At 37.4% G+C, this 23,347-nt stretch overlaps 1 protein-coding gene across 3 annotated transcripts in view; it reads left to right on the top strand.

Annotated features, from left to right (window-relative positions):
- LOC129309358 (synaptotagmin-5-like) overlaps positions 1-23,347 on the top strand; it is a 36,281-nt gene that overhangs the window by 9,419 nt on the left and 3,515 nt on the right. The window contains exons 7-13 of one of the 3 annotated variants that reach the window (XR_008592904.1): positions 12,781-12,860; positions 18,308-18,458; positions 18,544-18,774; positions 19,670-19,966; positions 20,225-20,338; positions 21,027-21,231; positions 21,330-21,381. Coding sequence is in view for 1 of the 3 variants with exons in the window: in XM_054950923.1 (XP_054806898.1) it covers positions 12,781-12,860; positions 18,308-18,458; positions 18,544-18,774; positions 19,670-19,966; positions 20,225-20,338; positions 21,027-21,173 (1,020 nt within the window). In the remaining 2 variants the exon portion in view is untranslated. Of the gene's footprint in view, positions 1-12,780; positions 12,861-18,307; positions 18,459-18,543; positions 18,775-19,669; positions 19,967-20,224; positions 20,339-21,026; positions 21,382-23,347 lie in introns of those variants that run through there. The other 2 variants (XR_008592905.1, XM_054950923.1) reach the window with 2 other exon arrangements.

Genomic DNA, 23,347 nt, shown 5'->3' with positions numbered 1-23,347 from the left:
TACAGCATGGTCTTGGGCACGAGCTGGTGGCAATTCCCTAGAAACTTGGCAAATTGTGGGAAATTTTTTAAGCAGATTTTGAACTTCAGGTGGGCAAATGTGACTTTCTTCTTGAGTTTGTTCGAAACTGCTATATTCAATAAGGAACCCTCCCCCCTGCTTCCTCAAGGATCGCATTAATGACTTCAGAGAGGCCTGAGTTCTAGATAATGATGGGTCCCCTTGTAAATACACCTTATTAACCCCTTTCCTGATCTTCATGGTTAATCTTCCCCAATTAACCTTCACATCTCCCAATGATTGTAACCATTCAACTCCTAGAATTGCATCAACACCCTTAAGAGGAAATGGGTAGAAGGTTTGTATTACATCAAGTCCCTATACCTTAAGCTTAACATCCTTGCATTGTTGTTTCCTTCTAAGTATATATCCATCTCCCACAGTGATGGTATACTCAGAGATCTCATCAGTCACCACTTTGAATTTGGTCACCAGATTCTCCGCTATGAAATTGTGGGTTGCACCACTATCAATCAATATTACAATATTTGCTCCTTCGAGTTGGCCTTTTACCTTCATCGTGTGATTATTCCCAAACCCAAAAATGGAGTTTAAGGATAATTCCATGTGCGTTGCTTCTGTGTCAGTCTCAGCACATTCCTTTACACCCTCAACACCATTCTCGAGTCCTTCAGTGGTGTCCTCAGCGTTCGTTTCCAGTAGCGTCACTTATAGGTGTTTATTTTTACAGATATGGTTGGGATCGAACTTCTTAGCACATTTGAAACAAAGCCCCAATTCCCTCCTTCGGGCAATCTCAGCGTCTGAAAGTTTGAGAGTTTCCTCCTCTTCGTGCCGAGCTCATCCCAGTCGAAGTGCTCCCCATTTTTGTGTCATAAGCTTTAGTTTCGTTCTTCCACCATTTTGTCTTCTTTGAGTCACTGGGCTTTGGGTTTGTCATGAAGAAAGCTAGAGAAGAGCCTCTCACTGTCTCGGGCACTTGTGACACATGAGGGATGAAAGATTGGGCCAGAATAGGGCTAGGCCCATTCTGAAATCGTTGGGCTCTTGAAACCCTAAGGCCTTTTTCTTCCCCCAGCAATTGATTCCTTTCATCGACACATAGAGCTGCTTCCATTACTTCACGTAAGGTTAGAGCAATAGGTAGCTTCATCTCTGCCTTGATTTCAGCTTTCAACCCAGAACGAAAAGCACCTATTAAACATTCTTCGGATGCTTCTCGCCACTCTAACACAGAGCCTCCTTGTTTGGCCGTAAATAACAACTCATATTTACTTCCTTGTTGAGTAGCGTGGAAACGACGCAGCAATTCCTTTTTGAAATCAGACCAATTGCATGAAGGAGTCCTCGTCTCTAGCCAGTGGTACCAATTCAAAGCTTTTCCTTCAAGACAAACTACCGTAGCGTGCAACTTCTCCTCATTTACTGAGTTAATATGAAAATACCTTTCAACGTGGAAGAGCCAACCAAGTGGGTCTTCTCCTGCAAAGACAGGTAGTTCTAGCTTTCTAAATCTCCCAACTTCCTTTTCATCTCTACCATTCCCCCCGAAACTCCCTCTTCATGCACACGAGATTCTGCTGTATTTTTCTGCATCTGTGCCTTTATCCTCTGAATCATCTCTCGAAGGCTGCTTATGTCCTAAGAAGCATCGATATGGGTGCGAGTGTCGGGTATGATACGATACGATACGCGGACATGGCTATTTTTCAAAATTTTAGGATACGGGTACGACTATATAAATAAATATTAAATATTTGGATGTCTAAAAATACAATTTTAAGATGTCTAATGCCACCACAAAATATAATACAATAAATAGTTAAGCACTTAAACACTATCAAGTGGCAAAAGATAATTATCAACTTAAAGTAATTCTAATCTTCCCCATCTTCATTCACACCACCACTCTCTCCTATAAGTTCTCTCTCCAAAATTGGCTTATCTAGAGATGAATTTGCAACTTCAAGATTTTCAGCATCATCTATTTCCCAACAATCTCTACTAATATCCCACAATCTACTTTCTCTAGTGGAATACTTCTCACTCTTTTTTGAAAGAAGATGAAGATTTGAATGAACAAAAATTAAGTTCTCTGCTCTTTTTGGAAGCATCTTGTTTCTCTTTAATGAATGAACAAAAGAGTAAGTGCTTCAATTTTTTTCACAACAAGATGATGAGTATGGTTGATTGAGAAGTTTCAATGCAGTCCCTTGAAGTTTAGGAGCATCAGCACCATGATTGCTCTACTAAACCTTAGGCTCTAATATCCTTCTATCTTGTATGAAATCAACAAAAGAGAACTCATCTGAACATCTAGAAAACTTTGAAAATTCATTCATAACCAATTTCCTCTCTTCTTCATCTGGAAACATCCTTCTAATGCACTTTTTCTTCTCAATTGATATTTTAGCATCTCTATGTGGAGAGACTCTCTTTGGTGCACCTTCAAGCCATTGTGTTGTATAATACCTACAATAATATAATAACATTAATTGGAGTTGTGATGTAAAACAACAACAACAACAACAACATCAAGCCTTTATCCCACTAGTCGGCTACATGGATTGCAAGACGCCATTGTGCTCTATCATTTATCAAGCTTTTAGGAATATTATTAATTAAGAGATCGCGTTCAACAACTTCCAAGAGTGTTCTCTTAGGCCTTACTCTACCTCTTTTAATCAGACTCAAAGTTATATGTTCAACTCTTTTCACTGGTGCCTCCCTTGGTCTTCTTTGTACATGCCCAAACCATCTCAACCGATTTTTTATCATTTTTTCCTCAATAGGTGCCACCCTCACTTTTTCGCATACGTGCTCATTTCGAATTTTATCTTAACGTGTATGTCTGCACATTCATCGTAACATTCTCATCTCTGCTACTCCAACTTTATGCTCTTGCTGTCTCGTTAGAGCCCAGCATTTACTACTATATAACATTGCTGGTCTGATAGCAGTGCAATAAATCTTTCCTTTAAGTTTATTAGGCACCTTACGGTCGCAAATAACTCCTTTAGCTTTTCTCCAATTAAACCACCCAGCTTGAATTCTATGTGAAATATCTCCACTGATTTTGCCATCATTTTGAATAATGGCTCCCAAATATTTAAAATTTTCCACTTGAGGTATAATTTGATCTCCCAATTTCACTTCCAAATTATTGTCGAATAGTTCTTTACCAAATTTACAATATAAATATTCCGTCTTACTTCTACTCAGATGAAAACCTTTCGACTCCAATGTCCTCCTCCATAACTCAAATTTGCAATTAACCTCTTCTCTTGTCTTGTTATAAGAATTATATCATCCGCGAAGAGCATACATTTTGGAATTTCCCCTTGAATATGTTCCGTCAAAATATTTAAAATCAAATTGAACAAGTAAGGACTCAGAGATGATCCCTGATGTAGTCCAATCTTTATAAGAAAATCCTTTGTTTGACCACGAGGCATTCTTATACTAGTTTTTACCCCCTCATACATATCTTGTATGGCTTTAATATAAGCAATCCGTACTCCCTTTTTTTCTAACGCTTTCCAAAGCACTTCTCTTGGTATACGGTCATAAGCTTTTTCCAAATCAATAAAAACCATGTGTAGATCTTTATCTTTACAAAGATACTTTTTCATTAATCCCTTTAGTAGATAAATCGCCTCTGTAGTTGATCTACCTGGCATAAAACCAAACTGATTTTCAGAAATACTTGTCTCCAATCTCAACCTGCGCTCAATTACTTTCTCCCACAATTTCATTGTGTGGCTCATGAGTTTAATCCCTCTATAGTTAGTACAATTCTGAATATTTCCTTGATTTTTATAAATAGGAATTAATGTACTCCTCCTCCACTTATCAGGCATTTTCTTGAACCGTAAAATCACATTAAATAACTTAGTTAACCATCTTACCCCTTCTTCACCTAAACATTTCCACGCTTCGATAGATATACAATCAGGTCCGTTGGCTCTACCATTTGCCATTTTCTTAAGAGCTTCCTTTACCTCCTTATCACGTATTATTCGATAGAATGACAAATTTTGTTCTCCTTCACCAGTTACTGAATCCTCCAAGTTACTAGATGAACCCTCTCCATCATTGAAAAGTTTAGAAAAGTAAGTCTCCCATCTATTTTTAATTTCATCATCTGTAACTAAAGTTCTTCCCTCTTCATCCTTAATACACCTTACCTTTTCTAGATCTCTTAATTTTCTTTCCCTGCTCTTGGCAATCTTATAAATATTTTGCTCTCCTTCCTTCGTCTCAAGGCTCTTATAAAATTCTTCAAAAGCTTTAGAACGAGCTTCACCCCAGCTCTCTTAGTTTCCTTCTTAGCCATACGGTACCTTTCTCAATTATCCTCATCGTTACACAAATGTATAGCTTTAAAACAGTTCTTCTTATACTTGATTTTGTCCTGTACATTATTATTCCACCACCAAGACTCCTTATCTCTCGGATTAGAACTTTTTGATTCTCTCAAAACTACTTTTGTAACCTCCTGTATCTTTTTAGCTATATCCTCTCACATGATGTTAGCACTTCCCTGAGATTCTCAAATTCCTTTATCCAAAAGATTTCGCTTGAAAATATCTTGTTTCTCACCTTTTAATTGCCACCACCTAATCCTTGGTGCTACTACTTGTCGACGTTTTTGGATTTTACTCATAATACACACATCAAGGACTAGGACCCTATGTTGTGTCGTTACAGCATCTCCAGGGATCACCTTGCAATTTTTACAAAGTCTTCTATCTGTGCTCCTAACCAAAAGAAAATCAATCTGTGACCTTGAGGCTCCACTTTTGTAAGTGATGAGATGCTCATCTCTTTTCTTGAAACAAGTGTTGACAATCTTAAAATCATACGCCAATGAGAAATCAAGAAGCGTTTGTCTTTCATTGTTTAGCTCTCCAAAACCAAAACCACCATGCACCTTCGCATACTGACCAGCTTCCCTCCCGACATGCCCATTAAAGTCTTCTCCAATAAAAATCTTTTCACTCTGTGGTATGTGTCGAATCAACCCCTCCAGATCCTCCCAAAATAATTCCTTACGACTGGTTTCTGTCCCGACTTGCGGCGCATAAGCGCTAACAATATTAACAGACTCACGTCCAATTATCATTTTTAAGGAAATAATTCTGTCTCCAATTTTGCTAACTTTTACAACGTTCTTCTTCCACTCTTTATCTATAATGATGCCTACTCCATTGCGTGCACTTACTTTTCCTGTATACCAAAGTTTAAAGCCTTGAATATCTTTAGCTTCTTCTCCACGCCATTTTGTTTCTTGCAAGCAAAGGATATTGATTTTTTTTGAATCATAACCCCTACAACCTCTACAGATTTACAATTCAATGTCCCAACATTCCAAGTACCAAATCTAATTTTGCTCTCATGGACTAACTTCTTTAGCCGTGTGCGTCTAGAATGATGCGGTAGCCTTGCTCATTTAACACTACATCCGGGCGCCGATGCAGCGGCTCTAACTCACTTATCACTGTACTCGAGCCATGCAGCGCGTTACTTACGGGCAACGACCTAGCATTAACATTATAACGTCTATTGTCCATGTTCATGATAGATTCAACAAAGTTTTACATTGGCTGTTGATGGCCTAACACAATCCTCCTCCTTTACCCGAGCTTGGGACCGGCTATAAATATAGGCGAAGTTGGAGTTGTGATGTAAAAATGATAAAGAAAAGAATTTCATGATAAAAAAAATGAGAATAACACACCTAGGATTCAGTGAGTAGGCAAGACAATGGAGTGGAGTGGCACTCTTTGTCCATCGATCAATGATGATGTTATAAACAACTTCATAAAATGAAGAGTACTCAAAAAAATGATTTTCTCTCATGCTTATAAATTGATTCCTTGATTTGCTCTATCATTGAATGCCACATCTCATAAATCAAATGAAGTGTGGGTCTATTTGTGTCAGCAAATCTCAACATATCATAAATTGGTTTAGTGAAAGAGAAAATATAATCAACCTTCTCCCACTAAAGATCATTAAGAATTATGTCCTTCACAGTAGCAGCCTTTCCAACATCAGTATCTCTATAAGCATTTCATTCTTCACTAATAACTAGTGTACGAAGAGAAGTTTTGATAAGTTTAAATCTCTTCAACATCACAATTGTTGATGCAAATCTTGTTTCGGCTGTTGCAAGCAGCTTTAATGGCACAAATTCATTAAACATGGCCAATCTCATAGAATGATTCATGATAAATGTTCGGATGAAGACTGCATCATCCCTCACCTCAGTGATCTAACAACATTCTTCATAAACAATTTCATTTGCCTTTATATTTTTTGCTGCACATATATTCTTCAAGGCAATATTAAGTGTATGCACCACACATGGTGTCCAAAAGATGTGAGGATATTCATCTTCCACCATCTTATCAGCAAATTTACAATCAGGTGCATTATCAGTGATTACTTGAACAACTTTATGAGGCTCCACTTCTTCAACCACTTTCTTTATCAAGTCAGCCATGTAAAATCTGTCTTTATACTCACTGGTTGCATCAATTGCTTTCAAAAACATGGGGCTTCCATCACTTACAGCCATAAAATTAATTAATGGCCTTCTTTGTACATCTGTCCAACCATCGGTAACTATACTTACCTCTTTATGATTCCAAGTCCCTTTGATTGATTCAAGTTGCCTTTCAACATTGGCCCTTTCTTTTTGCAACAAAGTAGATCTTAATGCATTATAACCAATTGGTTTAAAACCAAGAATTACATTGTTGGTAGCATATTGAAATGCACTAATAAAATATGGGTTACGTGCCAAATTGAAAGACAAGTCAGCCGAATAGAACATTCTAGCAATTTTAGCAGTTAAATTATCTCTAGCTCCTTGTTGGAAAGCTCTTTTTATTGTATTTGTTGCCCTCCTTTTTCCCCGATTTTGTTCACTTTGAATAGGGGTAGAACCCCTTTGACATAAAGGAGACAAGCTCTCAGTTGGAGTTGGCAATGGCACATGTCTTGGTTTTGTTCTATTCTTAGCCTCCTCTTGAGCTTTTCGCATTTCACCTAAACAACTATCATCAACTTTCGAGCATATAGCGATACCCTTTCTAGAGATCCTCAACAAATGAAATTTAACTCTAGAATAAGAGCCATTATATTGGTTATTACAATAGTTATACTTCCAACTTCTATTTCCACCATTCCCTTCATTTTTTTGAGGAACCAAAGTTACATAAGCCCATAAAGGAGTACTCTCTTTCTGTCTTTCATTACTAGATTGAGATTGAGAATTCACACTTCCTGAACTACTATCGGGTCTAGAATTAGAAGCCATTACAGGTTTAATTTTAAACAATATCCTACAATTTTAACATGAAGAGAGCGAATAAAAATTTAAAATAAATCAATGTTTAACTCAACAAAATAATCCATCTAAATAAAAAAAGTTTAAATCAGTAATTCAATATTAAACTTGAAAAACTGATGAGTTGCTCTTGCCTCTCTCGGTTCAGCAGTGAAGAATTGATCAATAAATATTCATTATCCAGCAATGCAATAATACCAAAAAAATATTCAGCAGGCAGCAGCACTATTGAATAATTAAAGAAGTGAAGAGCAGAAGAGATAGAGACGCTCAGGCTTAGCGCACCGATACATGAAGAATTGAATAAATTACCAATATTGAAGCTGAGACTGAAGAACGAAGAGGTCGAAGACGTTGAGGCAGAGCTCAGATGGTGAGGCAGTGTGCGAGTGAGAAGTGAAAACGCGAGAGTTGAAGAACGACGATGGTCGACAAGGCAGTGAGTGACAGAGTGGAAAACACGAGAAGGGCGTCGATTAGAGCTAAAAATCCTAGGGCATCGGGTTTTTGGAGTTGGGACTGAGTAAAAAGAAGTGAAAAACGTAGAGTTTCGCGTCCGCTTGCGTTAGTCCTTCTCGACCCGCGTCTGCCAGAAACTGGGAAAAGGGATGTGCTGTTCCCCCGTCCTGAACGCGTGTCCGTGTCAGATACATATCCGACACGGACACGCCGGCCATTTTCGCGTATTGATGCTCTTGAGCTTATGTCTTTGGACAATACCCCAACTGTTTCTTTTAATTCTTGTACATCCAGGTTGGCATATTCCACTTGTTCTGCCATTTTTAAATAATCCCAGTACCTTAGGATTGTTTTGCTTTGATACCAATTGATAGAACTCAACTCTAAAATTAAATGCACAACAACAGAAAACTATAAGACAAGCAATTAATGAGGGAAATGCTGAGGTTTTGCCATTAATGACGGAATAACCGAATTAGTGTTAAAAAATAACCTCCACTGATTTTGGCCAAAACCTCATTCCCTGATTAGTACTAAGAATGCAAGAACACAATGCTGAAACAGCCCTTCCCTGGTTTTTCAAGAGACCAGGACTCTCCTCACTTGTATCTTCTCTCTAAAAACATTCTGAATGAGTCCCTCCCAAAACAAAGTAAAATATTAAAGCAACCTAAGAGTAACTCTAGCGTCTACGCTGAGTCTATAGTCACTCTACAGGCATCATTACTTACTCCCTATTATCAGGACCCTAATTACAATAACCTTAAACTGCTGGATCTCTCCTCTTTGACCCTTGTCTCTGCCTCAATTTCCTCTCATATGTCTTGATAAATTTTCCAGCTCTATCAAAGTTCAAATTAAGGATAGCAGTATTATTCGTTGCAGCCGAATATGTAAAGATATTGAAGCTCAACTAACTGGGCTAACCATTAAGGAAGACTGTTGCCCCTTTACTCTTGGAGGGATTGATCTAGTCCTCAGTATCAAGTGGCTAGCATCTTTCAATACGGTGTAAGCTAACTAGAATCAACTCTTCATGATCTTTTGGGTAAATGGCAAGACGTATAAGCTCTAAGAAGTCCCTGATAACATTAGAGGTGCTCAATTTAATTCATTGCATCAAATGGAAGCTTCCATTGCCATTGATCAATTTCAATATTTCAACCCGGAGCTGCTATTTGATGAATTCCTATTGGTTTTTGAAGAACCTACTACTTTGCCTCCATTTAGAAACCACTCACATGCCATTCTCTTACTACCAAGGGCCAAACCTCCTAATTTGTGACCATACAGGTACCCATATTACCAAAAGGCAAAAATTGAGACCCAAGTTGAAGAATTGCCAAAAAAAGGGGTTCATCCGACCTAGTGTCAGTCCTTTTGCAAGCCCAGTCTTAGTAGTTACAAAGAAAGTTGGTTCATGGTGCTTTTGTGTGGATTGCTGAAAATTAAATAGGGTAACAATTCTGGATAAGTATCTAATTCCCAACATTGATGAGTTACTAGATGAATTACACAGAGGAGTTTATTTTTCCAAACTTGATCTTCGTTTGGGATACCACTAAATTTGGTTGTTGCTTGCAGATATTCACAAAACAGCATTTCGTACTCATTCTGGGCACTATGAATTTACTGTTATGCCATTTGGCTTAACTAACGCCCAAGTCACTTTTCAAGCAACTATGAATGATTTGTTTTGACCTTACTTATGAAAACTTGTATTGGTATTTTTTGATGACATCCTGGTGTATAGTGTCTCTTTTCAACAGCACCAGGATCACTTGCGCACAATTTTGCAAGCCTTGCAGGAAAATGTGTTTTGTGTCAACTTAAACAAATGCTTTATTGGGAGACCACGAGTATCCTTCTTGGAACACAAAATCTCTGCCTAAGGGGTTGAAGTTGAGGTTGAAAAGGTGGAGGCAGTATGAGAATGGATGCCTTGTGAAGAATTTTGGGATTATCGCACACCCTTTTACTGAGTTGGCAAAGAAGGATGCCTTCTTGTGGTCGGAACAAGCTCACAAGGCCTTTAATTGCTTTAAGCTTGCATTGATGATGGCTCCTGTTTTGCTGATACCTAATTTTAAGGAAGAGTTTGCAATTGAATGTGATGTGTCTATAGAAGGGATTGGAGCTATCCTTATGCAAAATAATCATCCCATTGCTTAATTCAATAAAGGGTTTTCGGTCTCTAACCCCTACAAGTCTGCATATGATTGAGAACTTCTAGCCTTAGTTCTGGTAATACAAAAATGGTGTCATTATCTCCTTGGAGGGCATTTCTTTGTGAAGACAGATCATGCTAGTCTCCAGTATCTACTACAACAATGCATTACAACTAATACTCAACAGTGGTTGATCCTTAAGCTCTCACCCTTTAATTTCACTATCATCCACAAGGTTGGTGTGGATAATAAAGGGGCAGATGCCTTATCTAAATGACCCCAGTATGCAGATTTTTTTCAAATGGCAGTACTTTTTGCACTTGAATTGCACGATCTTGCCTTTGGGTTAGTTTCAGATCCCTTCACCAATGAGGTAGTTCTTGATTTGCAAATGGATTCATCATCTAGGCCAAGATTTCATCTGGTTGACCAAAAGCTCTTCTATGATAACTGAATAGTCATACCTTACACATCTCAATTGAGAACAAAGCTACTAGCAAAAGCTCACTAGTCTGCTATTGGTGGGCATTGTGGTTTTCTCAAAACATTTAAATAGCTCTCAAAAATTTTTTATTAGCCCTCAATGAAAGAAGATATGAAGGTCTATGTGTGACATTGTGCCACTTGTCAGCAGAACAAGTATCAAACTTTGGCCCCTGTAGGACTTCTTCAGCCCTTACCTATACCCTCTCAAATTTGGGATGACATCTCACTTGATTTTATCACTGGCTTGCCAAAGTTGGGGGGTTTCGAGGTCATATTGGTGGTAATGGATCGTTTAAGTAAGTATGCCCACTTTATTGGTCTTGTGCACCCATACACTGTAAGGAAAGTTGAGGTAGTTTTTTGTGAAGAAATTATCCGACTACATGGGGTACCTCGCTCAATTGTCTTTGATAGGGGCCCTATTTTCATGAGTTCCTTTTGGCAAGAATTATTTCGATCGAGTCAAACCAAGTTAAAGATGAGCATGGCTTATCATTTGCAAACGGATGGTCAAACAGAGATGGTCAAGTGAGGCCTTGAAGCCTATCTTTGCTGTTTTGCACATGAACAATCAGGGTTATGGCACAAGTTTCTTTGCTAGGCTGAATACTCCTACAATACAGGACATTAGACATCCACTAACTCTTCTCCATTCAAGCTGGTATATGGTAGGGAACCCCCTCCCCTGCTTCCTTATGTGAAAGGAGAAATCCTGATAGCTAAATTAGAGGACCAATTAGGAACTAGAGATGCAATACTCAGGTTTCTAAAGCATGATCTGTGCAAGGCTCAAGATTGAATGAAGGTTCATGCGGACAACCATAGGAGAGAGGTCGAATATGTCGAGGGCGATGTTGTTTGGTTGCGAACATAGCCCTTTTGCCAATGGTTACTTACTCAGCGGAAATCTGAAAATTATCACCTTGCTTCTTTGGTCCCTACAAGATCCTCCGAAAAGTCAGGAAGGTAGCTTATGAATTAGAACTTTCTTTGGATGCTCAAATTCACCCCATTTTTCATGTCTCTCTCTTGTGACCTGCATATGGGATGGCTCCACTCATTGTCCTAGCTTTTTTAACGTTATTTGCTGATTTTGAGTTATATGTGTTCCCTTATCAAGTCTTAGATCATTGCTAGACTCGCCATCACTCGCTAGACTTATTAGTGCAATGGCAAGAGCGACTTGTAGAGGAGTCAAGCAGGGAGGACTACGACCTTTTATGAGCTCAGTCTCCCTCTTTTCAGCTTGAGGACAAGTTGAGTTTTCGAGGGGAAGGCAATGATAAGATCCCAGATAATATGCCTTTAAAGACTTATTCAAGGAAGAAGCATCAGAATATAAATCAAGATTAATTGAGTTTAATTTTATTTAATTTTTGATTTAGGAATATTTTAGGATAGGTCTTAGGATATTTAGATATTTATTTTTATATTCAGTATTTTATTTTATTTAGATTTTATTCATTATTTTATTTAGATATAGATTTTATGATAATTTATTCCATTATCTAGTTATCTAGATTTCATTTAATATTTTTAATTGTATTTGGCTTTATAAAAATGACTAGCAACTCAAAAGCTAACATATCATCAATAAAATAGTCTTTAAACCCTTTGGAGATCCTCTTCAATGTAGTTATTGAGAGAAATATAAAACGAGATTCTTGTTTTATATCATCTTAATATGTTTATTTCCTTTTGTTATTCTGAGCACTTACCATGCTGCACATCATCTTTTTTTTTTTTTTTCTTGGGGTCCAATATACCATTTGTTGAAACTTCGAAGAAATATGGTTTTGAGTATTCTTTACAAATCAAATAGCAATAATTTGGTATTGACTTCCTCCTTCACTTGAATTTCATAATCTAGTCCGCATTTTCTTTGGTTGGAGGAAATCAGATTCTTCTCAAGTGTGCGTGTCATTGAGAGTTCTATTCTCTCTGTAATATATTAAATATGAAAATCTGGGGCAGTAACATAATTTAAAAATCTTCAAATTCATATTTTTTTTTATTTTGTAGTTTTTATGTATTTAATGCTCCATTACTTCAATTTCACCTCACTTTATATTTTCCCCAACTTTTCATGATATTTTTTTTTCGGTGGTGCTGTTGCGTTTGAATTCTTCTAATTGCAACATTCATCTAAAAGAACAGTTGGCAGACCTTATTAATCCTTTTTTCCCCCTGTTTGTCTCTTTCTCCACCCTTGCCCATACAAGCCATTGATGAAGATGATACAGCCCATGCAATTTTTTAGTAGTAATTTGGTGTGTTTAATTACTGCAGGGGACAATTCGGGATGCTGTTGAAGATTCTATCACATGGCCTGTGAGAAAAGTTATACCTATCTTGCCTGGAGATTACAGGTATGTAAATATTCTGACAAGAATGCAGATGCTTTTGTTATACTATTGATGCTTTTTGTTGCTGCCAGGAATCTCTTTCTATTAATTGAACTAATGAATCTCTGGAAATAAAAAATGCTGAAGTACAAATGTTGAATTCCTGAATATATTTCTCCATTCTAGTGGAATTGGGATCATCTAAGGATTTAATATGAACAGTAAGTACTAAGAATTCAAATTAACTACAACCAAGATGCTGTGTCTCTTTTTGTGATATCAATTATGGTTCTGTGGTTAGACCTAATATTTATTGTATATATTTGCTGTAAATAGTTTAGGAGAATATCTCAGGTAGTTATTTGTTATTATTATAAGGTATTCATTATTGGGTCAATCTCCTTAATTCTTGGAGATCTGATCTTGTTTCTCTTGTATTTATCCTTGTACTCTTTCTTGGCTGGAATATAGAAGTTCAATAAGCCTCATTGCTACATGGTATCAAAGCATGACGTATCTTTTGAAACTTCCGATCACTTTGATTCAGAAAATGCCGAGACTGAGTTGAACCCAAATCTTTCTTCCTCAATGTCGAAGAACGATGGGTCCTCGAAAATTGATCTGAGTAGGGCCGGCGGTCCCCTTGGGTCGACTACCAGTCACGAAGGATCGTCAATGTATATCATCATTGTTAAGCTCAATGGAGAAAATTATCGGGTGTGGGCTCAAGCGATGAAACTTGCGATTGGAGGAAGAGGGAAGATGGGCTATATTGATGGTTCATTGAGAATTCCAGCGGAGTCCGAATCGCAGGAGGCTCAGTGTTGGCGCACCGAAAATTCCCTGGTCTCATCCTGGCTGATAAGCGTGATGGTTCTAGAAATTCAATAGAGTTTCATGTTTCTTCCTATAGCTCATGAGATTTGGAAGGCAGTACGTGACTCATACATTGATGGTAAGGACTTGTCAAGGCTATATGAACTTAAAACTAAGGATTGGACGCTACACCAAGGAGAACGTGAGGTTACTGCTTTTTGGTTAGAACTAATGGCCATTTGGCAAAAACTGGACTTGATGACAAAAGTTGAGTGGTCCAGTAGCAGAGACGCTATTTGCTATAAGGAGCAAATTGAAGTTGAACGTGTCTTCCAATTTCTCACTGGACTTCATCAGTCCCTAGAGGATGTTTGAAAGAGGATTTTGAGTCATATGCCACTCCCATCAACAAGAGAAGTATTCTTTGAGGTACGTCGTGAAGCTTCTAGATGAAAGGTAATGCTTCTTGGAACTACTCCATCTTCATCTCCTTCTCTAGACTCTGTTGCACTCGTCAACAAGAGTGGTGATAATCAAAAGGGCCAAAAAGGGAAGATTACCTGTGACCATTGCAAAAAGACTGGACACACACATGATACTTGTTGGGAAATCCATGGTAGGCTAGTGGACTAGAAACCGAAAAAGGAAAGACTAGAGGTTACCAAACATCTCATGATGTACAACCATAAAAACTAGATTTAACACCACCAGTGCCCCAAATTGATAAGGAGTAACTAGATAAGTTACTTGAGATGTTAAATGTACTTGAAAAAGGTGATCAACATCAGCAATCAAATCATACTGCCTCACTGACCCACAGAGGTAATTGTGCTCCACTCGCCACCACTACTAATTTCAAATGGATTGTTGATACTGGGGCATCAGATCATATGAATCAAAATTATTCAGTACATACGTCCCTAGTGGTGGGAATGAGAAAATTAGTACAACAAATGGGTCATCTTCAATTGCAGGAACAGGGAGTGTGATTATTTCTGATGCTATGAAATTAGAACATGTGTTACATGACCTGCATTTAGCTTGCAATTTATTGTCAATAAGTAAGATAACAAAACAAGCAAATTGTTGGGCTCATTTTTGTTCTACTCATTGTATTTTTCAAGACTTCATATTGGGGGAGATGATTGGGAGTGCTAAAGAACATAATGGTTTCTACTATTTATATGAATCAACTGTGAGTACACTTTGGTCTTGAATTCAATGCAATGTTGCATCTACATTTGAGAATAAAGACTTTAAAGATCTTATGTTGTGGCGTAGAAGAATGGGTCACCTAAACTTCCAATATTTATGTCGTTTGTTTCCCAAATTTCAATATAATAAAATTTCTTCCTTTCATTGTATCGATTGTGAACTTGCTAAACATCAAAGATCAAGTTTCAAACCTATTGAGTATAAATCCACTCATCCTTTTTCAATAATCCATGATGATTTGTGGGGGCCTACTCGTATTCCTAATCGCACGAATACTAAATGGTTCATTACATTTATAGACGATCACTCTAGAATGTGTTGGGTATACCTGATGCATGATAAATCCTCTGTTCTGTCTATCTTTTTTGATTTCTTTACAATGATAAAGAACCAATTCAATACCTTTATTCAAGTGCTGCACACTGATAATGGCACAGAATACTTCAATAATGCCATGGATCTATTCCTTAAAGAGCATGGCATCATTCATAAGAGTACTTGCCCTAACACTCCCCAACAAAATAACATTGCAGAACGGAAAAACAAACACTTGTTAGAAGTTGCTTGTGCCCTCACTTATAATGTACCAAAGTATTTTTGGGGGAATGCAATTTTAACAGCTACCTATTTGATAAATCGCATGCCTAGTCTGGTTCTTTCCTATTCTACACCCCTTGAAAAATTAAAAGAAACTCATTCTGTTACCCACCTTGATACTAACCCACCTCTTAGAATTTTTGGCTGCACTTCTTATGTTCATGCTCACTCATCCCATAAATTGGAACCCAAAGCTGTTCCTTGCATTTTTCTAGGATATTCCTCTACCCAGAAGGGATATAAGTGCTTTGACCCACATTCTAAACGTTTGTACGTTAGTTGTGATGTCACCTTTGCTGAACATTTCCCATTCTATTCCAAAGCTTCGACTCTGGGGGAGAGGGGGAGTGATTCTCAACTTTTGAGTAAGAACTCAGCTATTTCTGAAAATTCTGAATTACTTCCAGAATTATTTCCAGCATCTGAAAACTCCCAGACACACCCCACAAATACTGGAATTCTTATCCAGCCACTTACCAATTCTAGTATTCAGTCTTCTATGCCATGAAGTGAAAAGTCTTTCAGATTATAATACAGGAAAAAGCACTGAACAAGACACCATTGATGTACCCATGAAAGAAATGGCGAAATAGACAGACTGTTATGTTTGAAGCACAACCTGAATCTGAACCAATGGAGGTTCCTGAAGCTGAAAGTGGCTGAGAATGAAGAATCTGATGAGTTAAACTTGCCTATAGCCATCAGAAAACAACCCAGAACATGCACACAGCATCCGATTCAGAAATTTGTGAGCTACCATGCCTGATCTCCTCAATTTCATGCGTTTGTAACAAACCTAGATGAAGTAAAGATTCCATCTGATATACATGAGGCACTTAGTATACCTGAGTGTAAGAATGCTGTGGTGGAGGAAATGAATGTGCTAAAAAAGAATGGTACTTGGGAGATAGTAGAACTTCCAAAAGGAAAAAAAGTTGTAGGATACAAGTGGGTTTTTACCCCAAAATATGATTCTATAGGTAAGCTGGACAGGTTGAAAGCCAGATTAGTGGCAAGAGGGTTCATTCAGACTTGTGGCTTGGACTACAAAGAAACTTTTGCACCTGTTGCTAAACTTAATACCATCAGAATTCTAATTTCTGTTGCTGTAAATCTTGATTGGTCACTTCATCAACTAGATGTCAAGAATGCATTTCTCAATAGAGACTTGAAAGAGGAAGTATTTATGACTTTACCTCCAGGTTTTGATAAGGGACACAGCAATCATGTATGTAAATATTCACTCTGAGTCTGGTTTGATAGATTTTCAAGAGTATTGAGGACTGAAGGATACAAACAAGGGTTATCCGATCATACCATGTTTTTGAAAGTGAGTAGTGGAAAAAAGGTGCGTACCCATAGTGTATGTAGATGATATAATCATCATAAGTGACTATGAAGAGGAAGTACTTAGAATAAAGAAGGCTCAAAGAGTTTGAAGTAAAGGATCTAGGAAAATTGAAATATACCCTGGGTATGGAGGTTGCAAGATCACTGCATGGGATCTGTGTCTTAAAGAAAATATGTTCTTGACTGGCTGACTGAAATAGGCATGTTGGGGTGTAAACCTGTAGAAACACCCATGATGGTTCAAAAGAAGAAAAAAGAAAAAAAAAAAAGGAAAATGTCTCCGAAGAACAACCTGAAGAAGAAGAAGTAAAAGAGGAGAAGAATGAACCAGTAGACAAAGAGAGATATCAGAGACTAGTATGAAAATTAATCTATCTCTCTCATCCACATCCAGATATTGCCTATGCAGTGAGTGTAGCAAGCCAATTCATGTGTGATCTTTGGAGGAGGCACATGGAAGCAGGACACAGAATTTTAAAGTACCTGAGGGGAACTCCTGGAAAAGGGTTATAATTCCAAAAGCAAAGTCTACAATCTATAGAGATTTATACGGATGCAGACTGGGGAGGAACTCACCAAGATAAGAGATCAGATCAGGATACTGCTCGTTTGTTTGGGGAAATCTAGTTACTTGGAAGAGCTAGAAGCAGAGAGGTCTCAAAGAGTAGTGCAGAGTCAGAATTAAGGTCACTAGCTCAGGGGAACACGTAAGTACTATGGATAAGGCATGTTGTGGATGAAATACATGTTAATATTGATCCTCCATTAAAGCTCTAATGTGATAGCAAAGCTACAATCAGTATGGTGCTAAATCTTGTTCAACATGAAAGATCTAAGCATGTGGAAATTGATAGACACTTCATAAGGGAAAAAGTTGAAGGGACTGTATGTCTTGTCTATCTACCTACTAAACTTCAAGCAGCGGATGTCCTAACCAAGAGTTTGCACAAACCAGCTTTTGATAGTTGTATAAGCAAGTTGGATATGTTTAGCATCTACAATCCAACTTGAAGTGCAGTGTGGTTAGACCTAATATTTATTGTATATATTTGCTGTAAATAGTTTAGGAGAATATCTCGGGTAGTTATTTGTTATTATTATAGGATATTCGTTTTTGGGTCAATCTCCTTAATTCTCGGAGATCTGATCACGTTTCTCTTGTATTTATCCCTGTACTCTTTCTCAGCTGGAATATAGAAGTTCAATAAGCCTCATTCCTACAGGTTCTACCATAGTATCATATATGAATTGGAGTTCTTAAACCAGGGATGGCTGTTGTAAATGTGTTTCTCCATGTTGCTTAACATCTGGTATATAGGTCTACACTCATTAATCAGTTGTTTTGGCAGTGGCTTTAGTTAAGTGGCTTCTAATATCATTACTTCGTTAACTTAACTTTTGTGGTTGGCTTTGGGATTATTTTTCTGTTTGGTCATTGCTGGTTGTATCTAAGATTCAAGGTAACAAAACTAACTGTATATTATCTTATTCAGTGATCTAGAGTTAAAGCCTATGGGAGTATTAGGAGTGAAGCTTGTGCAGGCGAAGGAGCTGACAAACAAGGATATAATTGGTAAATCAGATCCATATGCTGAACTATATATTCGTCCTTTACGTGACAGAATAAAAACTAGCAAGACAATAGTAAGTATTTTCCCTTTCTTTCTCCTTCTCATCTATAGATTGTCAATGCTAGGTGAAGTAACATGATTTTGTTTTTCCATTCCAGAACAATGACTTGAATCCTATTTGGAATGAACACTTCGAATTTATTGTAGAAGATGCATACACTCAGCACTTAGTAGTTAAAATTTTTGATGCTGAGGGTTTACAGTCAGCTGATTTGATTGGATGTGCTCGTATAGATCTTTGTGAACTTCAGCCTGGTAAAGTTAAAGATGTGTGGTTGAACCTGGTGAAGGATTTGGAGATCCAGAGAGATAACAAGAACAGGGGGCAGGTGAGAAGGCCATCTTGTAGTTGGATATGGTATCCTTCGTTAGGTTGGATGTGTGTGTGTGTGTGTGTGTGTGTGTGTGTGTGTGTGTATTTCTTTCATTTTATTATTATTATTATTATTATTATTATTATTATTATTCACTTTGGAGTTTGGAGGTCACATGAGAAAGTAGGTAGTGTGGTGGATATTTTGGATATAGGATCTTTTTTTTTTTTTTTTACCCTTTTAATGATAAATACACTTCGATGGGAATCTTGTTATTTTCTTTTCAGATACCTAGCTTCCCTAGATAGTGTGTAGAATGCAAACAATAGAGTTACTAAAGTACAATTATAAGAGAAACATGGGGTTCACACTGGTCTTGTCAGTAAGGCTGAAGAAACGAGTATGGCCCATAAATTCTTTTCAGCTACATTTTAGTAGAGTTCTAGTTAAACTCTTTTTAGGTGTTGGAATCAAAAATCACATGGGGTCATTAAAAGGTTGTGAAAGGCCTAGACCAAAGAAGTTTTTTCATTGTCTCTCTAATTTCATATTTTACACATGCCTGCCCATGCAAGATAGGAGGGCAAGGAGATTAGGGTGCTTGATAGCATTTGGCTTTGTAAATTTATTTCATTCTATAACCCTTGGATTCATGCAATACTATTACCCATCACTGCTTGTTTGGTCAAATTTAATGCTGCTGTCCAAGATTCATTAGGTGTGTGAATGATCTCTCTCTTGAAGAGTGGTTGCATTTTCTCCACCTTTCAGATGTCTAATTGTTATAATTTGATTATATATTCATTCCTTGGTCTGTTAATTGTTGTCAATGACATATTTCCATCCTATATATGTTTAACTTAATAAATGCATGTGCTTTTTTGTATTAATTGTTGTTTTTTGCTTTTAGGTACATCTAGAACTTCTGTACTATCCTTTCGGCACGGAGAATGGATTTTCCAATCCTTTTGCTCCCGAATATATGACATCGTTGGAAAAGGTTCTTAAAAGTTCAGCGAAGGGAGTAGAAGCTCCTGATGATGAAAATACTATTGCACAAAAGAGAAAGGAGGTTATTGTTAGAGGCGTCCTTTCTGTTACTGTAATATCTGCTGAAGACTTGCCTCCAGCAGATCTGATGAGGGGAAAAGCTGATCCTTATATTGTTCTTACCATGAAGAAAACAGAAAATAAAAACAAAACCAGGGTATGATTTGGTGGGCCTAGAAACGAAGACATTTATGCATTTTGTCAGTTTCGAGAACGTTATTGATGGACAATTAATTGTTATTTTAAGATTTACAATGTCTTCTCTGTATCTTCTTTTCTCCATTCTTGGGCTGGTTGAGGGACATCAGGGACAGGGAGGACATGCTTGTGTGTATAGCATTCAGTTACTGGTTTTTATTTCTGTGACTAATAAGCAACGGATTATGACATGGATCATGGGTTGTTGATTTTGCAGGTTGTTAATGACAACTTGAATCCTGTTTGGAACCAAACATTTGACTTCGTTGTTGAGGATGGATTACATGATATGCTCATTGTTGAAGTTTGGGACCACGACACATTTGGAAAGGTGGAAATTTTTGCCTTTCTTATTTGTTAGTTTCTATGTTAATTTTCTTGATGACTTGATGCTAGAGCAGTTATTAGTTATGAAGATCATCCTTGTAAAATTTGACAATAGCCAAATTGTCTTATGCCCCATCAGTGAATCTAATTGTTCATGTCTATTTTATTTTAAATATAAGAATATTTTAACTATTGCATACTTGTAGTTCTTAGTTTCTGAAATTTGACCTGAAAAATAAACAATTTAATTTCTTCTAATTCAAATTTTTGATCAATGAAAATAACAGCTTATGATATGGTAAGATATCAGGAAATGTTTCAGATCTTGTAATTATAAAAAATTGAGATATTCTTAGGTATTGCCAATATAATTATGGGACACTCCAGCGCGTTAGAAGTGGAACCTACTGAAGAATGTCTGATATAAATACATGCAAGGTATTGAAACGGGATCAGTTATTGAATCAGTTAAGACACTGGTTCAAGGGTTGATGGTCTGAATCATAATTGAATCATGATCAAACTAGTCATAAACGAAATATTTTATTAAACTAATTAAGGCACTGATTTAACTGTTTGACCAGGTGAGTTGACCTAGATTTCCATGCTATGATTACCTGTCTATTCATGATTAGTCTGAATTACCCATCTTCCTAGTTCCTATAAGCCATGATTCTGGTGTCATCGTGCAGGATTACATGGGCAGATGCATAATGACGCTTACTAGGGTCATACTGGAAGGGGAAGTGAAAGATCGTTTTAAGTTAGAGGCTGCAAAATCTGGCTACTTGAATTTGCATCTCAAGTGGCTACCACAACCAATTTATCGTGATCATTGAGTGTCTCTTTTATCCTAGACACCTGATAAATCAGCCATATAATTGTGCATGTTAGAAGGTATTCTATAATGATATCAATTATCAACATATTACTTTGAAATGCGTGAATGTGAATAGTGCTCTTGAAGCAAGATTTGCCCTTTATTATGGCTGCAGGGCATGGTGGTTCATAATCAATGAATGAACATAATGGTTCAAATTGAATGAACATGATAGTTCAGAATCATATAAGCTGATCCTGCACATCATTTGGTGATGATCAATATACAATCAAGAACATAGGGAGTTTCATTAATTTGTTGAATAGAGCTCTCTAGAGGGTTTTGGATCAATAGTCGAGTCAAATTTTGTAGTGAATGAGCCGAGAAACTCTTGTATATACATCTAAGGTATGCACGAGAATATATACAAGAGAGAAAACAATCATATCTCCGAGAATAATGGAGATTGATTCAGGGGAGGAGAAAAAGGAAATAATCTCGTAAAAAACCTCCTACTCTTAACTACCCGGTATCCCACAAAATAATAACATATATTTACATTGAATATAATAAATATTAGGTCTAACCACACTCCCCTCAAGTTGGATCATAGATACTAATCATGTCCAACTTGCTTATACAACTATCAAATGCTGTTCTTTGTAATCCTTTGGTGAGCACATCAGCAGCTTGGAGTCTTGTTGGCAGATAAATGAGACAGACGACTCCTTCTTCAACCTTTTCCCTTATAAAATGTCTGTTAATCTCCACATGTTTGGATCTTTCATGCTGAACTGGATTTAGAGCCATACTTATTGCAACTTTATTATCACAATAAAGCTTTAATGGGGAATCAATTCTGACATGTATCTCATCCATGACTCTTTTTACCCATAGTACCTCTGAGATGCCTTGAGCTAGAGCCCTTAGTTCTGATTCTGCACTACTTCTTGAGACCACTCTTTGCTTCTGACTCTTCCAAGAGACTAAATTTCCCCATACGAAGGAACAGTAACCTGATGTTGACCTCTTATCCTTGTATGTTCCTCCCCAATCTGCATCTGTATATATTTCTATAGATCTTAGGTTTTGTTTCTTAAACAGCAATCCTTTACCAGGCGTGCCCTTTAAGTACCTCAAGATTCTGTATGCAGCTTCCATATGTCTCTCTCTAGGGTCGCACATATACTGGCTTGCAATGCTTACTGCGAAAGCTATGTCTGGTCTAGTGTGAGAGAGATAAATTAGTTTACCAACTAATCTTTGGTATTTTTCTTTGTCTACTGGCTCATTCTTTTCTTCTTCTTCTTCTTCTTCTTCTTCTTCCCCACAACCATCTTTCTTGGATTCAACTCCATTTGCCTCACCTTCTTGATTTTCCTTCAGTTTCTCCTTTTTTTTCTTAACAACAATAGGTGTGTCTACAGGTCTGCATCCAACATGCCAGTTTCGGCAAGTAAATCAATAATATATTTTCTTTGGGACACATAAATCCCTTGCTGTGACCTTGCAACCTCCATACCTAGAAAATACTTCAAGTTGCCTAAGTCTTTCACTTCAAACTCCTTTCCCAGAGCCCTCTTTATTCTATCCACCTCCTCCTTATGATCACCTGTGACAATTATATCATCAACATATACAATGAGGATGCATCTTTTTTCATTTTCCCTCTTCACAAACATAGTGTGATCAGCCAACCCTTGCTTATACCCTTCAGCTCTCAAAACTGTTGAGAATCTGTCAAACCAGGCTCGAGGTGATTGCTTTAACCCATACAAAGATTTTTTCAGCTTACACACTTGATTGGTTTTCCCTTCCTCAAAACCTGGGGGTAAAGTCATGAAAACTTCTTCATTTAGGTTACCATTTAAGAAGGCATTCTTTATGTCTAGTTGATGTAGGGGCCAGTCCAAGTTTGCAGCTACAGAAATCAAAATTCTGATAGTGTTAAGCTTGGCCACATGTGCAAATGTTTCTTTGTAATCCAGGCCATATGTTTGAGTAAACCCCCTTGCCACTAACCTTGCTTTTAATCTGTCTAATTTTCCATCAGCATCATATTTAGGGGTAAATACCCACTTACAGCTCACAATTTTCTTTCCTTTTGGAAGATCTACTATCTCCCATGTGTCATTCTTTTCTAAGGCATTTACTTCCTCCATTACAGCCTTCTTCCATTCAGGTACACTCAGT

Source organism: Prosopis cineraria, unplaced genomic scaffold (assembly GCF_029017545.1).
Source record: "Prosopis cineraria cultivar Desert tree isolate PC_DT_omini unplaced genomic scaffold, ASM2901754v1 PC4, whole genome shotgun sequence".
Taxonomy (NCBI): domain Eukaryota; kingdom Viridiplantae; phylum Streptophyta; class Magnoliopsida; order Fabales; family Fabaceae; genus Prosopis; species Prosopis cineraria.
Note: the sequence above shows the minus strand (reverse complement) of the source record. Positions and strands in the feature narration are given on the sequence as shown.